This window comes from Quercus lobata, chromosome 2, assembly GCF_001633185.2.
Source record: "Quercus lobata isolate SW786 chromosome 2, ValleyOak3.0 Primary Assembly, whole genome shotgun sequence".
Lineage (NCBI taxonomy): Eukaryota > Viridiplantae > Streptophyta > Magnoliopsida > Fagales > Fagaceae > Quercus > Quercus lobata.
Window position 1 is genome coordinate 49,955,627 of NC_044905.1, and position 13,678 is coordinate 49,969,304.

At 45.0% G+C, this 13,678-nt stretch overlaps 1 protein-coding gene and 1 long non-coding RNA gene across 2 annotated transcripts; one reads left to right on the plus strand and one right to left on the minus strand.

The window, feature by feature from the left end:
• Positions 1-1,483: 1,483 nt before the first annotated feature.
• Positions 1,484-2,635, plus strand: LOC115965761. The gene is made up of 2 exons (XM_031085057.1): positions 1,484-2,031; positions 2,111-2,635. The coding sequence occupies exons 1-2, from the start codon at positions 1,630-1,632 to the stop codon at positions 2,633-2,635; spliced, it is 927 nt and encodes a 308-aa protein (XP_030940917.1). The 5' UTR covers positions 1,484-1,629.
• A 9,311-nt stretch (positions 2,636-11,946) lies between these two features.
• Positions 11,947-13,181, minus strand: LOC115975760. Its single transcript, XR_004088188.1, has 2 exons — positions 13,098-13,181; positions 11,947-12,346 (listed from the first exon to the last, which is right to left on the minus strand). It is a non-coding gene; the product is annotated as an uncharacterized LOC115975760 (long non-coding RNA).
• Between the last annotated feature and the right edge of the window lie 497 nt (positions 13,182-13,678).

Sequence of the window (13,678 nt, forward strand, 5' to 3'; positions counted from 1 at the left end):
TTTTATCCTCATCACTTGCCCCCTACTCCATACCTCCGTCAGACTTTGTACTGACGGGTTGTGGAGTTTGTTTTACTGGGATATCGTTCGCGTGGATTTTGTGCATTTAATGCCTTGGACAGGTGGCTTGCTCCTATTGGCTTTGCATTCGACGAGACGTCGCTTCGTCTTTCGCGCCATTTTTTTTATATATAAACAGCACCTCCCCTCATTTTTCACTATTTCATTCTTGCTGATCTTGTGGAGAGAAAGACCGTCGCCCCCCTTTCGTCAGCTTTACTTCCGTCGGTTTATTTGGCGCTGTCTTTTAGAGTCGTCCAGAAAGCCTTCATACCGGTAAGTTTTCATTTTTTCTTTCCTTCCTTCTTCTTTTCCCTTTGTTATTTTGCCTCATTAGTATGGTCGTCAGCCTAGGTACTTAGCTTAAGCCCGTCACTTGTAGGTAGTCAGATGTCGAGTAACGCGTCTTGTGAGGAGTCGTCAGTCCGCGAAGGAGCGGGCTACGACGAAACCTTTGGCTCTGGAGATGAGTCAAACTTCTCCCTTCCGTCAGAGAGAGGGTCGTCAGCCCAATCTCCTGACGACGATGAGAGTTTTGCTGAGGGAGATGAGGATGAGGGAAGAGGGGATGGAAATGGCGAGGATGGAGTGGATGTTGACGGAGAGGACAGTGACGGGGATGAGAGATCCAGTGAAGGGACCTCAGAGGGTCCCGGAGATAATCGTCCCTTCATTCTTCCTGAGGATTGGGCCGTCAACAAATTTTCGCCTGGGATGAGCGACAAAGTTTTTAGGGAGTTACGGGTTCGTTATCAAATTCCAGACCACATTCCCCTCCGTCTCCCTACAGAGAATGAGAGGTGTTACTCCGGGAGGACAGCTGACGTTGGCATGTATGACGCCATGTTTGCTGCCGGTCTGAGATTACCGTTGACGGCTCTACACCGTCATCTTGCTGACTTCCTTGGAATATCCGTCACCCAGATCGCCCCAAACGCCTGGAGGACTTTTATAGGATCTGAAATCCTTTGGGGCAGTCTTAGCGGAGGACACCGTCAGCTCACTTTAGAAGAATTCTTTCATTGTTATAGGCCTCACCACATCGCCTCGTCTAAGGGGACGTATCATTTTAATGCCAGGGAGAAAGGGCTAAGGCTAGTGTCGGATATGCCAGACTCAAACAGGAACTGGAAGAGTCGGTATTTTTTTGTTGAGGGGACGGATTGGGTTTGCCGTCAGGAGGAGTGGGCGACGATGCCCCGTGGTTACTTTGACAATACCTGGGCCTTCGTCAGGGATTCAGGTTAATCCCGTCAGCTATGAGGCTCGTGTGTTTTCTGAGGCGATGCTAACAATACTTTTTATTTCTTTCAGCTTATACCCGCCCTCACATAACTGACGAGCAGGAGGAGTTTATCCAACGGATTCTGGAAATTCCTTTGGAAGAACGTAAGTGTAGGGATTTGATCACCCTTGACACCCTTCACTTATACTGTGGGGGTCCAGATCCGTCAGCGGAAGCTCGAAAGTTGGAAGAATTTGCACGCCGTCGTGAGTAGGCTTTAATTTATCCCGTCAGTTTTTTATTCTTCCGTTACCTACCTTAATGGTGTTCTTTGTGTTGTAGAAATGGACTCTGCGAAGCAAAGGATAAGGGCCGCCGCAGCCCGTCAGAAGGAGGAGAGAAAGAATAAGGAGGCGGCAGGGGAGGCCTCGTCAACTCCAAAGGTCGTCGCTAAGGCGACGAAGAGGAAGCCTGACGGTGATGACAGCCGTCCCTTAAAGAAAGCTGCCGTCACTCCAAGGGACGAACCACTGAAGGAGAAGTCCCTTCCCAAGCCTAGTCATGGTGCGGGCAAGGGGGTGATGACTTCTGCCGGTCCCGTCAGCGAGGGCCCCTGCCGTCTCCTGACCCACAAGGATTATGCCGTCGGGGAGGTTGGGTCCCTGATTAAACCGACGGATATTGAACCTTGTGACCAGGTGGGGACGGAGGAACTAGGGGCGTCAGCCCTTTTTGACCTTACCAGGGTATGTTTACTAAAATTTTGTTTGGGGAAGCTTTGCTTTGCTTTGGTATACTTTTCAACTGACGGATGTGTTTTCTTAGGCCTTGGTTCGTGTCAAGGCCCTTCAAGATCGTTGTGTGGCGAAGGAGGGGGTCGTCACTCGAGTCCGCAGTCACAATAAAAGCCTGTTGAACCAGCAAGCTCAGTACAAGGATGCCGTCCGTACCCTCAACATGGAGCTGCAAGAAGTTAAGGAGAAGCTGACGGAGAGCAGTAGTCGGAGTGATAAACTCCAGGAAGAGGTGACGGCTCTGGGCGAAAAGCTGCAGACGGCAGAGGCTGACGCGATCAGAGATTTCAAAGCGTCGCAGGCTTTCTTTGACTCGTGTGGCGAATATTATGGCACCGGGTTTGAAGACTGCCTTCAGCAAGTCGCGTCGGCCTACCCGGAGTTGGATTTATCCGGGATCACCATGGGTGATGGAGACGACAGCCTCCGTCAGCCTACTCCGAGGCGCGACGACAGCGTGGTCCTGGCCCAGCCTGCTGCTAATCCTGCTGCTTCTGATTCTCCTGCTGTGATTGTGGATGCTGACGGCAAGAATGCTGATGTTCCTGCCCCTTAGCTCTTATTTTGTATTTTGGCTATGTATAAAACAGTTGTAGTTGTAATTTTCAAACAATCTTTAAGTGTTCTCTTTGTTTCCCTTGGGCTTTTGTTTGTGTATAGTTGTGTTTAATTTCCGTAACTTTTATATCCCTTTGTTGATGGTGGCCTTAGACGAAATTTTGGTAATTATTCTCGTCTACTTGGATTACGTCAGCTATTTTGCACTGTTGGAAGCCCCCGTTGGCATGAATGCCGTGCCTAGGCCTTAAGCTCCGTCGGCTTGATGACCGTTGGTCTACAGCCCTTGCTACTGTTTTAAGGTCGTCAATCTCTTAAATCCGTCGTTTTGATGACTCATTATTGTATGTCTTGGTTTGAGGGCTATGTCCATACAATGATCGCTTCATCTAATGGTCGTCAGCCTTTTTAGCTTCTAGCTTCGATGTTTTTAACATCATTTTAGCTCGTCAGTTTCTTAGGACTTGATGTTTTTAACATCCCCCCTTTTTTTTTTTAGGACCTTGTCCCTATGATGATTGTTTCATCTTTTAGACCGTCGGCTTTTTAGAGATTTTTTGGACCGTCGGCCTTACCTTTGATGTTTTTGACACCTTTTTGGCCCGTCAGCTTTTTAAGCCTTGATGTATTTTAACATCTTTCATGGCCCGTCAGCCTTAGCCTTGATGTCTTTGACATCTTTCCTGGTCCGTCAGCCTTTTAAGCCTTGATGTATTTGACATCTTTCATGGCCCGTCGGCTTTTTAAGCCTTGATGTATTTTAACATCTTTCATGGCCCGTCGGCTTTTTAAGCCTTGATGTATTTTAACATCTTTTATGGCCCGTCAGCCTTTTAAGCCTTGATGTATTTTAACATCTTTTATGGCCCGTCAGCCTTTTAAGCCTTGATGTCTTTGACATCTTTCTTGGTCCGTCAGCCTTTTAAGATTTCCTGGACCGTCGGCCTTTGCCTTGATGTCTTTGACATTTTTTTGGTCCACATGTTATGGACTTAGTGGTTTTGGTTGCGGACTTACTAGATCGTAGAAAAAATACACTAGTAATTTCTGAAAAAACTCCTCTTATTGCCATGCATTCAAAAAGTAATTAAAAGTAAATCCTGCCCCTTGGGCTAAAAAGAAGAATTATTGCAAAAAATTAAAGTAAATGATAGTTCTGAGGAGTGAGACTAAAGTCTTGCCGGAATGTAAAATAAAATAAGAAAAAGTTCAACTTCGTGCCGTCGCTCCTACTGGTAGTATTTTCGTAAGTGCTCGGTGTTCCATGGGTGCGGCAGTTTCCTTCCTTCCAACGTCTCTAGATGGTACGTGCCTTTCCTTTGCCATGACGTGACTCTGTAGGGTCCTTCCCAATTGGGGCCGAGTTTCCCTTGGGTAGGGTCCCTAGCGGCTCCCATGACCTTTCTAAGAACAAGGTCTCCAACCTGGAAGTCCCTGTGTCGAACCCGGGAGTTGTAATGTTTAGCCATACGGTCCTGGTATCGAGCGAGCCTTTGTTCTGCTATTGCCCTGATTTCATCTATCAGGTCCAACTGTAGTCGCATAGCTTCGTCATTTTTGTTTCCGTCGTGGTTGTGCACCCTGTAGCTTGCGAGCCCAACTTCTGCTGGAATGACTGCTTCGCCTCCGTACGTCAGCCGGAATGGTGTTTCTCCTGTGGGTGTTCTTGCTGTCGTCCTGTAAGCCCATAACACGCTTGGCAATTCATCGGGCCATATACCCTTTGCCCCCTCGAGCCGAGTCTTGATAATCTTGAGCAAGGATCGGTTTGTAACTTCGACTTGGCCATTAGCTTGAGGGTGGGCGGGGGAGGAATAGTGGTTCTTTATTCCTAGTTGCGAGCAGAAATCTCGAAAGGAGTCGTTGTCGAATTGCCGTCCGTTGTCCGAGACGAAGACTCTAGGAATGCCAAACCTGCATATGATGCATCTCCAAACAAAGTTTCGTACGTTTTTCTCCGTAATTGTGGCCAAAGCTTCGGCTTCTACCCATTTTGTGAAATAGTCGATGCCTACCACCAGGAACTTTAGCTGTCGTGCTGCTGTAGGGAAGGGTCCCATAATATCTAAGTCCCACTGTGCGAACGGCCACGGGGCCGTCATTGGGGTCAGCTCTTCGGTTGGTTGCCTAATAATGTTGCTGAACCTTTGGCACTTGTCACAGGCCCTGACATAGGCTTCGGCGTCCTTCTGCATGGTGGGCCAAAAGTACCCTGCTCGCACCAGCTTGTGTACCAACGATCTGGACCCTGAGTGGTTTCCGCAGATTCCTTCGTGTACCTCTCTCATGACGTAGTCTGCCTCTTCCGTACCCAAGCATCTTAAATATGGTCGGGAGAAACCTCTTTTGTAAAGGACGTCTTTTATTAGGACGAACCTCGCCGCCTGGACCTTAAGTCTCCTTGCTGCTTCCTTCTCGTCTGGTAAGACCCCGTTTTTCAAGTATGAAACTAACGGCGTCGTCCAGCTTCTGTCGGAGCATATTTCCTGCATGTTGCTGAGGTTTATTAGCGGAGAAAGCTGTATGAAGGAGAGTACATTACCGGGGATGACCATTTGTTCTGCTGAGGCGGCTTTCGCGAGGCGGTCGGCTCGCTCGTTTTCTTCTCTAGGAATTTGGACAATTTTAGCTTCCAGGTCATCCACTCTCACCTTTACTTCACCAAGGTATTTCTTCATCTTTTCGCCCTTGCATTCATAGTCTCCATTTATTTGGTTAGTGACGACCTGTGAATCGCAGTGGATGACTACCCTCGCTGCTCCTGCCGCCTTGGCGAGGTCGAGCCCTGCTATCAGAGCCTCATACTCTGATTCATTGTTGGTAGCAGGGAAGTCGAGACGAACCATACATTCGATGGTGTCTCCTTCGGGCGATAACAACACAATGCCGGCCCCTGCGGCTTGTCTGTTAGATGACCCGTCCGTGTATATAGTCCATTGAGGGGACTCTGCTGCCCCCTTGTCTACATCATGAGTGAACTCAGCTATAAAGTCGGCGACGACCTGTCCCTTGATGGCAGTCCGTGGGCGGTATTGAATATCAAATTCGCTCAGTTCTATAGCCCATAATGCCAATCGTCCCGCGGCCTCGGGACTGCTCATCGCTCGCCTCAAAGGCTTGTCAGTCAGGACGTTCACCGTATGGGCTTGGAAGTATGGTTTGAGTTTGCGGGCTGCCGTAACTAATGCAAAGGCAAGTTTTTCCATGGGCGGGTATCTTTCTTCGGCCCCATGAAGCGCGCGGCTTGCGTAGTACACGGGCTTTTGCACTTTCTCTTCTTCTCTGATTAAGGCCGCGTTAACTGCTGCGGGGGAGACGGCTAGATAGAGAAAAAGCTCCTCTCCTGGCTGCGACGGGCTTAGTAATGGTGGGGAGGAGAGGTAAGCCTTCAATTCTTCGAAAGCTTGTTGGCATTCGTCCGTCCACTCGAAGGATTTCTTCAATGTTCGGAAGAAGGGTAAACACTTGTCCGTGGCCCTTGACACGAACCTGTTTAGTGCTGCTATCTTTCCGTTGAGGCTTTGCACCTCCTTCACACTTCTTGGTGGTGCCATATCCAGGATGGCCTGGATCTTGTCCGGATTTGCTTCGATGCCCCTCTGAGACACCATGAATCCTAAGAATTTTCCTGCCGTTACCCCAAAGGCACACTTTCCTGGATTGAGCTTCATATTGTAGGAGCGAAGTGTGTCGAATGTTTCTTTGAGATCTCCCAGATGATCTTCCTCCCTTCGGCTCTTCACCAACATATCGTCCACATAGACTTGGACATTCCTCCCAATCTGCTGCGCGAACATTTTGTTCATGAGTCTCTGGTACGTTGCGCCTGCGTTTTTCAGGCCGAAGGGCATCACCTTGTAACAGAAGAGACCTTGGCTGGTTACGAACGACGTTTTCTCTTGGTCGGCTTCATGCATTCGGATTTGGTTGTACCCCGAGAAGGCGTCCATGAAGCTCAGCAGCTGGTGCCGAGCCGTAGAGTCTACTAGGATATCGACCCTCGGGAGGGGGTAGCTATCCTTGGGGCAGGCCTTATTGAGGTCGGTGAAGTCCACGCACATCCGCCATTTCCCGCATGCCTTCCTGACCATCACCACATTTGCTAGCCAGTCGGGATAGTATACTTCTCTAATAAAACTTGCTTCCCGTAGCTTTCTGACTTCTTCTGCTATGGCTTGGTCTCTCTCGGGGGCAAACACTCTCTTCTTCTGTCTGATAGGTGGGAAGGCGGGCGATACGTTCAACCTGTGTACCATGACTGAAGGATCTATTCCTGGCATATCTTCATGATCCCATGCGAATACGTCTCGATTGTGTCTGAGGAAGGCTATGAGCTCCTGACGGATCATGGTATTGGCGAGCGTTCCAATTTTGGTCGTTCGACTAGGGTTGGAACTGTCAAGGGGTATCTCTTCCAACTTCTCGACTGGCTCTGTTACTGTCCGGCGCTCTTCTATGCTCAAAGCCTGAACCTGATCTTCCATTTCCATCATGGCTATATAGCATTCGCGTGCGGCCATCTGACTCCCGCGCAGTTCGCCTACTCCGTAATCAGTCGGGAACTTGATCATTAGGTGGTAGGTGGAAGTTACTGCCTTCCATGAGTTGAGCGTGGGTCGCCCGAGGATAGCGTTGTAGGCTGACGAGCAGTCGACCACCAAGAATGTCACGTCCCTGGCTATTTGCTGAGGGTAATCGCCTACAATGACGGATAATGTGACCGCGCCTAATGGGAATACCCGGCTCCCGCCAAAGCCAACAAGCGGGGCGTTGGTCGGGATCAGCCGCTGTCTGTCGATCCTCATCTGCTGGAACGCTGTATAGTATAAAATATCCGCTGAACTGCCATTGTCGACCAGTACCCGGTGCATGTTGTAGTCTCCCACTCGCAGGCTAACGACGAGCGCATCATCATGTGGGTGGTGAAGGCGTCGTGCGTCTTCCTCTGAGAATCCGATTATGGGGCCTTCTCTCCGTGCTATCTTCGGCACGACTCCCGTCAGCTGAACATTTTGCACCATCCGAAGATAGGTCTTGCGGGCTTTCTTGGATGACCCGGCGGCGGCTGTTCCTCCTACGATCATCCTGATATCCCCGATCGGAGGCCTCGGTCGCTCATTGTCCCGTCGGGGGTGTTGGTCTTGTGCGGGGGGATCCGCCTTCTCTTTGCTAACGAATCTCTGCAGCTTTCCTTGTCTGATAAGGGCCTCAATCTGCTGCTTGAGGTCATAGCAATCAGCTGTGTCGTGGCCGTGGTCGCGATGGAAACGGCAATACTTATCCCTGGAACGTTTGTTGGGGTCGCTCTTCAGTTTTCCTGGGAACGTCAGAGCCTCTTCGTCCTTGATTTGCATAAGGACTTGATCTACCGGGGCTGTTAGCGGAGTGAAGCTCGTGAATCTTCCCCCCATTGGTCTAGGGCGCCTTTCTTCCCTCCGGTCTCCTGTTCTTGTCTTCTTTCGGCCTTGGTCTTGCCGATTGTCTTCCTGTCGTTCCCTTTTCCTTGGCTTCTCTTCCCGAGCTAATAGGGCATCTTCAGCGTTCATATACTTTGTGGCGCGGTAAAGCACTTCCGACATGGTCTTAGGGTCGTTTTTGTATAGGGAAAACAAAAACTTTCCCTTCTTCAAGCCATTCGTGAATGCCGCAACAAGGATCTTATCGTCGGCTTCGTCGACTGAGAGTGCCTCTTTGTTGAAGCGGGAGATGTAAGCCCTTAAAGTTTCATCTTCCCGCTGTTTCATGCTCATCAAGCATGCCGTAGACTTCTTGTATCGATGGCCTCCAATGAAGTGTGCGGTAAACTGAGCGCTGAGCTCTTTGAAGGTGCTGATGGAGTTTGGTGTCAGTCGGCTGAACCAAATTCTCGCTGCGCCCTTCAGTGTTGTAGGGAAGGCTCTACACATGATGGCGTCCGCTACTCCTTGAAGGTGCATTAGGGTCTTGAAGGTCTCCAGGTGGTCCAGCGGGTCCTTGACCCCGTCATAACTGTCTATTTGTGGCATGCGGAATTTGCTTGGTAAAGGGTAGGAGTTGACGGTGGCGGTGAATGGCGAGTCAGTTCGGTTGACAAGGTCGTCCAGGTCGCTTGATACTCGTCCCTTGAGAGCATTCATCATAACCTCCATTTGTTCCTTCATGGCCTGCATCTCCGCGATAACAAGTGGCGGAGCAATCTCTGCGAGGGAGGGGATGCTCGTGTTCTGCCGTTCTGGTTTGCTCGGGGCGTTGCTGGCCTGGGGGCCTTCCTGATTTCTCCTGTCGGCGCTAGTTCCCTCTTGCTCTGCTCCTTGGTTGTTGGGGGCTGCATTCTTCTGTCTCAGTTGCTCTTCTAGGTCGTGATTTTGTTTGGTGAGGCGCTCTACGGCAGCGGCGAGTGTCCTCACCTGTCTTTCAAGAGCAGTCGTAGGGGCTTCTTCTTCTTGAGCGTCGTTGGTTGTCGCCATTGAGCGAGTGAGTACCATGTAACTCTTTTGTCTAGGAAGCGAGAACGCGCTACGTTTCCCACAGACGGCGCCAACTGATGATGCCGGAAACAGTACCACCAATGAGTCACACGTTCCTCGTACGATCAAATGGCACCTGCACAACGAAAAGGAATAACCTAGCAGAGAGTACCGGTGTGGTACCGGCCAAACACCCTCCGAAGGTCAAGTTAGAACTATTCTCACTGCTCTAGAGTGCTAGAGAGGGTAAATTATGCGTACCTTGTTTTGTGAGGGTGCTTGGGTTTTTATAGTAGTAGATGGTTGACCTCTCTTCCTTGGAGTAGAAGTCTTTTCCTTATAGGAGTCTTCTTGGGTGTATTTTACGGGATTCTTTCCATATAGGAGTCTTTAGGTTCCTTGAAACGCGGAGAGCAAGTTATTTTACTTATATACGTAAACGGGCAGATCAACCAACTTGTAGACCCACGCCGTCAGTTTAGGATAACCCCGTCTGCCCAAGTTTACTCCCGTCTGCCTAATTACTTCTGTCAGTCTAATTTTACTTCCGTCAGCTTCAGGATGTCCGGTTACATGTGTGCTCTTCCTTTACTCCCCCGTCAGTCTTGAAGACATGCTGACGGTACAGTTTCCTCTCGTCAGCTTTGTCAAGCTTGCCCGTCACCCTTATCTAACTAGTTTTATCCTCATCACCATATATTATGTTGACATCAAATTAAGGGATCTTAGAATTTGGAGAAGTATTTGTATAATTTAGTTTGCTTGCTTTATTCCAGCGTATTTTCTGAATTTCCTACCTCGATGACAGAAATGTGGCCTCACTTTTCATTGAACTGCCAACAACAACCACATAGAATGAACTGAAAAAATCTGGATTGGACCATTCCTAGTTGAATGTTCTTATATGCAAGAGTGGTGGGAATCAATGGTCCATGCTTGACCGGTCAAGGATTAGAATTTGATCAAGAATGCTGCTGATATGGAAACGTAAAGTTTGAGACAGATATTTTCTATTCGATTCTTAACAAACAATACTGCTGGGTTCAGTTTATCTTGAGAGTTGATTTCATTGGAGGGTATAAACCTTTATTACACCTGACCTTGAGCACTCTCCAGTTATTAATTTAAAAGGACTACAACATTTGATAAAACTGAACAGACTTAATTTTATATAAAGTCAGAGTCTTGTGGTTTTGTGACGTTGCCATGGTTTTTTTTTTTTTTAATTTTTATTTTATTTTATCAGTAACCTAATTTTATATAATTCTCCTTTATGGAAAGAATTTAGATTTGAATCCTCCCTTAAACTGGGAAAATAAAATTCTACACAGATCAATTTAGATAATAATACTTTGAATTGATTAAACCTTTCCAGAAGAACACCAAACTCAATGGACTTGAAGATTTTCAGTTTATTTTTTCAACGAAAACTTCAAATCAATTCCAACATCATATTTCATTACGAACCTCTTAATTCAATTCTTACTCCGTATTGCTTAGAGATGAGGACATTCCATATCCTTAACAACTCAACATCAAGCTCGTTGATTAGGTAGCTTAGGATTGAAGTTAATTTCATGCTTTCCGTAAGTATCATTTCCAAACACTTTATCAGGACAGTCTTTAAGTCTCCATGTCAACTGTTGATAAGAATTTTCAGTCAGAAGGCGAAAACCTCACCCAAAAGAAATAATCATATATTGAAATAGGCTTCAATCTAGCTAGCTAACCAAGTTCCACAATGTTTCATTAACAGAACCAAAAGTCATTAATTCAAATATACTAGTGAAACTGATTTTCAATATTGTGAAAAATTAGTCGTGGATTTCAATGTACCATTGAGGGTGTGGCGTTAAATATTTCTTTTCACCTGCCTTAGTGCTGACTTCAACTTGGAAGTTGAAGAATACAATATTGTCACGATAGAAGAAAACTCAAGGTGGCCATATCTACACTATAACCCAAAAAGACTAATTAAGTTACAATTAAAACATTATATAATTAAGGTTTACCTAATAAACATCTCAGATAAGACTTCAGACACAACAACATAATGCACACTAATAAAATCATGTACAATATCAAATCTACACAATCTACGGTATATGAATTGATCATTATTTATAAGGATAAAGCTTGAATCCTTCTTCGATGTAATTTCTAAACTAAGGAGGTAGACCTTTTGATAGGAAGTGATGCAAGCATTGCCATCAAGAGAAACTCTTCCCAAAATATATAAATGCTTAATAAATGACATATTTAGTGATTTCCAAAACTGCAAAGATAGATCAATTGAACTATACAACCTTGTTGACAATTTGTCTATTACGGACATATACACCGATCAAAAACCATTTAACAAACCAATTATTGTCCCTAAACAACAATAAATCAGCGAGTAATAATGGTTGTGGTTAAAATAATGAACCAAAAACAAAAGCCTAATGAAGTCAAAAGAGGGGGGGGGGGGGGGGGGGGGGGTGGAGATCCTTCTATAAGGAGAAGCATATAGTTTCAAATGAACACCATAATAACCCTGTTAATTGGCTACAAACATGATGTCCTAAAGAAAAACAATTTATATGTCATGATGCTTATGAAAACAATGACAGCCCTAGCTAAAACCCTGGGGACGCTACTATGTGTTCAATTAAATTTCTTTTTGCATGGATTATAATTATATTCATCCATATTGAGATTCTCTTAATGCAAAAGCATAGTGTCCTCTCAAAATAATTGGCAATATCAAAGACTAGCATATTACATACTTGTATGTATGTTACTATATGTATGGTCGCAGAAAATAGAACCTATTTAGGTCGGACCTAAACAGGAAATCTTTAGAGAAAGGATTAGAGGCGGATAATCTTAAAGAAATCATTGCCCTGAGCATACTCCTTTTATATATATTAACAAGTTAATAATAATTTCCAACTTCAAACGAGCTGATTTTATGAATTACATATTAACATGCATAGCTCTCTCATAAGCAAGCAATTAGGGTACAAATGAAATGAAGGGGGGCTGCACATGAACAAATTAAAAAAAAAAAAAAAAAATCCTACTGATATTTCTTCATAACCATATAGTGCCTTTCAGGTTAGTTATACAGTTTTTTGGGTTATATGATCCATGATCAAACTGTAACAGCTGGTATCAATTACTCGCCTCAAACACAATAGAAGTACTTTAGTCATCTATGGTTTTCAGGGCTAGAGAGATATGTTGACTTCCTGCAGTTTTCCTTGCACGTCCAATATAACCTGCAGAAAATAATAGTAAACATGTCTAATTAGCATAATATTTGTGTTAAATGAAGAATTCCAAAACAATTCTCAACAAAATTGTAGAAATGATCTCAGGAAGATTAATAGTAATATGAAAAAAGAGTAGGGCTCAAGAAGATTATAGAGAGCATAAAGATAATACTAATATACAACTTTATAGTGGAAATGGAAAGAACAAGGACATCATTTTCTTAGTATGAATATGAAGTGATCAGGGGCTGAGGGTGATGACAGAAGAATAGAGAGCACAAAGGAGTGAGATGCTGTAGCTCCTTGCATTTCATCATCTGTGCTCTCTATCTTCTGTCAGCAACATCACCAGTGCCTCCTCTACAATTAATCAATTCTTAAAAGACTACAAATTTCACAATCGTCACCGCCTAAGCGACTTCAGCAACCAAGCCTCCTCTTATAGGGAGAAAAGCTAAGTGTCAGGACATAGAGAAGAGAAATATTAGGTGAGAGAGGGAAGGAGAGAAGAGAAGAGGAGAGGAGAGGAGAGGAGGGGTTTTTTTTTCTTGGTGTGGAGGAAGAGGTGAGAGTTTGGGATGGATTAAGAGACTTCCCAACACCTCAATTTATAGTGAAATAGTTGTGCCTTCCCTACCCTCTAGCTCTTCTCTCGTGAGATGTATGAAGGAATCAAATATGTCACCATAAATTCATGATAATCTATGCTCACACTTTTAACATTTTTGCCAGAAATATCATGATAATTATTAGGTACCTTACTTGACTGCATATTCTGGTTGTTCGAGCACAAACAAAATAAATTCGTCAAATCGAATGCAAGCTAGTCAGTGGTGTGATCTCCTTAAAGCTTAAGCAATAAGCTAGTAAGCATTATAAAATTGATAAATTACCATTTGCTCCATAGATCTATGTTCATAGAGAAAGTTAAATTTAGCCAGTTTACCATTATTCCCATAGGTCGAACATATTCTTAAAAATTACATATTTATTTTAAGAAACTCCAATTTTAATGGAACAAATTAATAATAAGAGAAAATAGTGTAGCCTTGGATAAAATGTGGTGATATCTAGATGAACAGGAATCACTTATCACACTTTTTATGTTTCAATTTATGCTGCATCTTTAATATCTGCCATTTTAAACATTGGTTATTTTATAACAAATGTAAAAAGCCGTGATTGATGGACTAAACAAAATTAATTAGTAGAATAAAATATAAAATATAAAAAGTGAGAAGTGATTTATATTCCATTATAAAAACATGCCAACTAGGCATTTAAGTTTTGAATTTAAAGCGTAACTAGACGGCAGTAAAAATCTTGATAAAGTGGGAG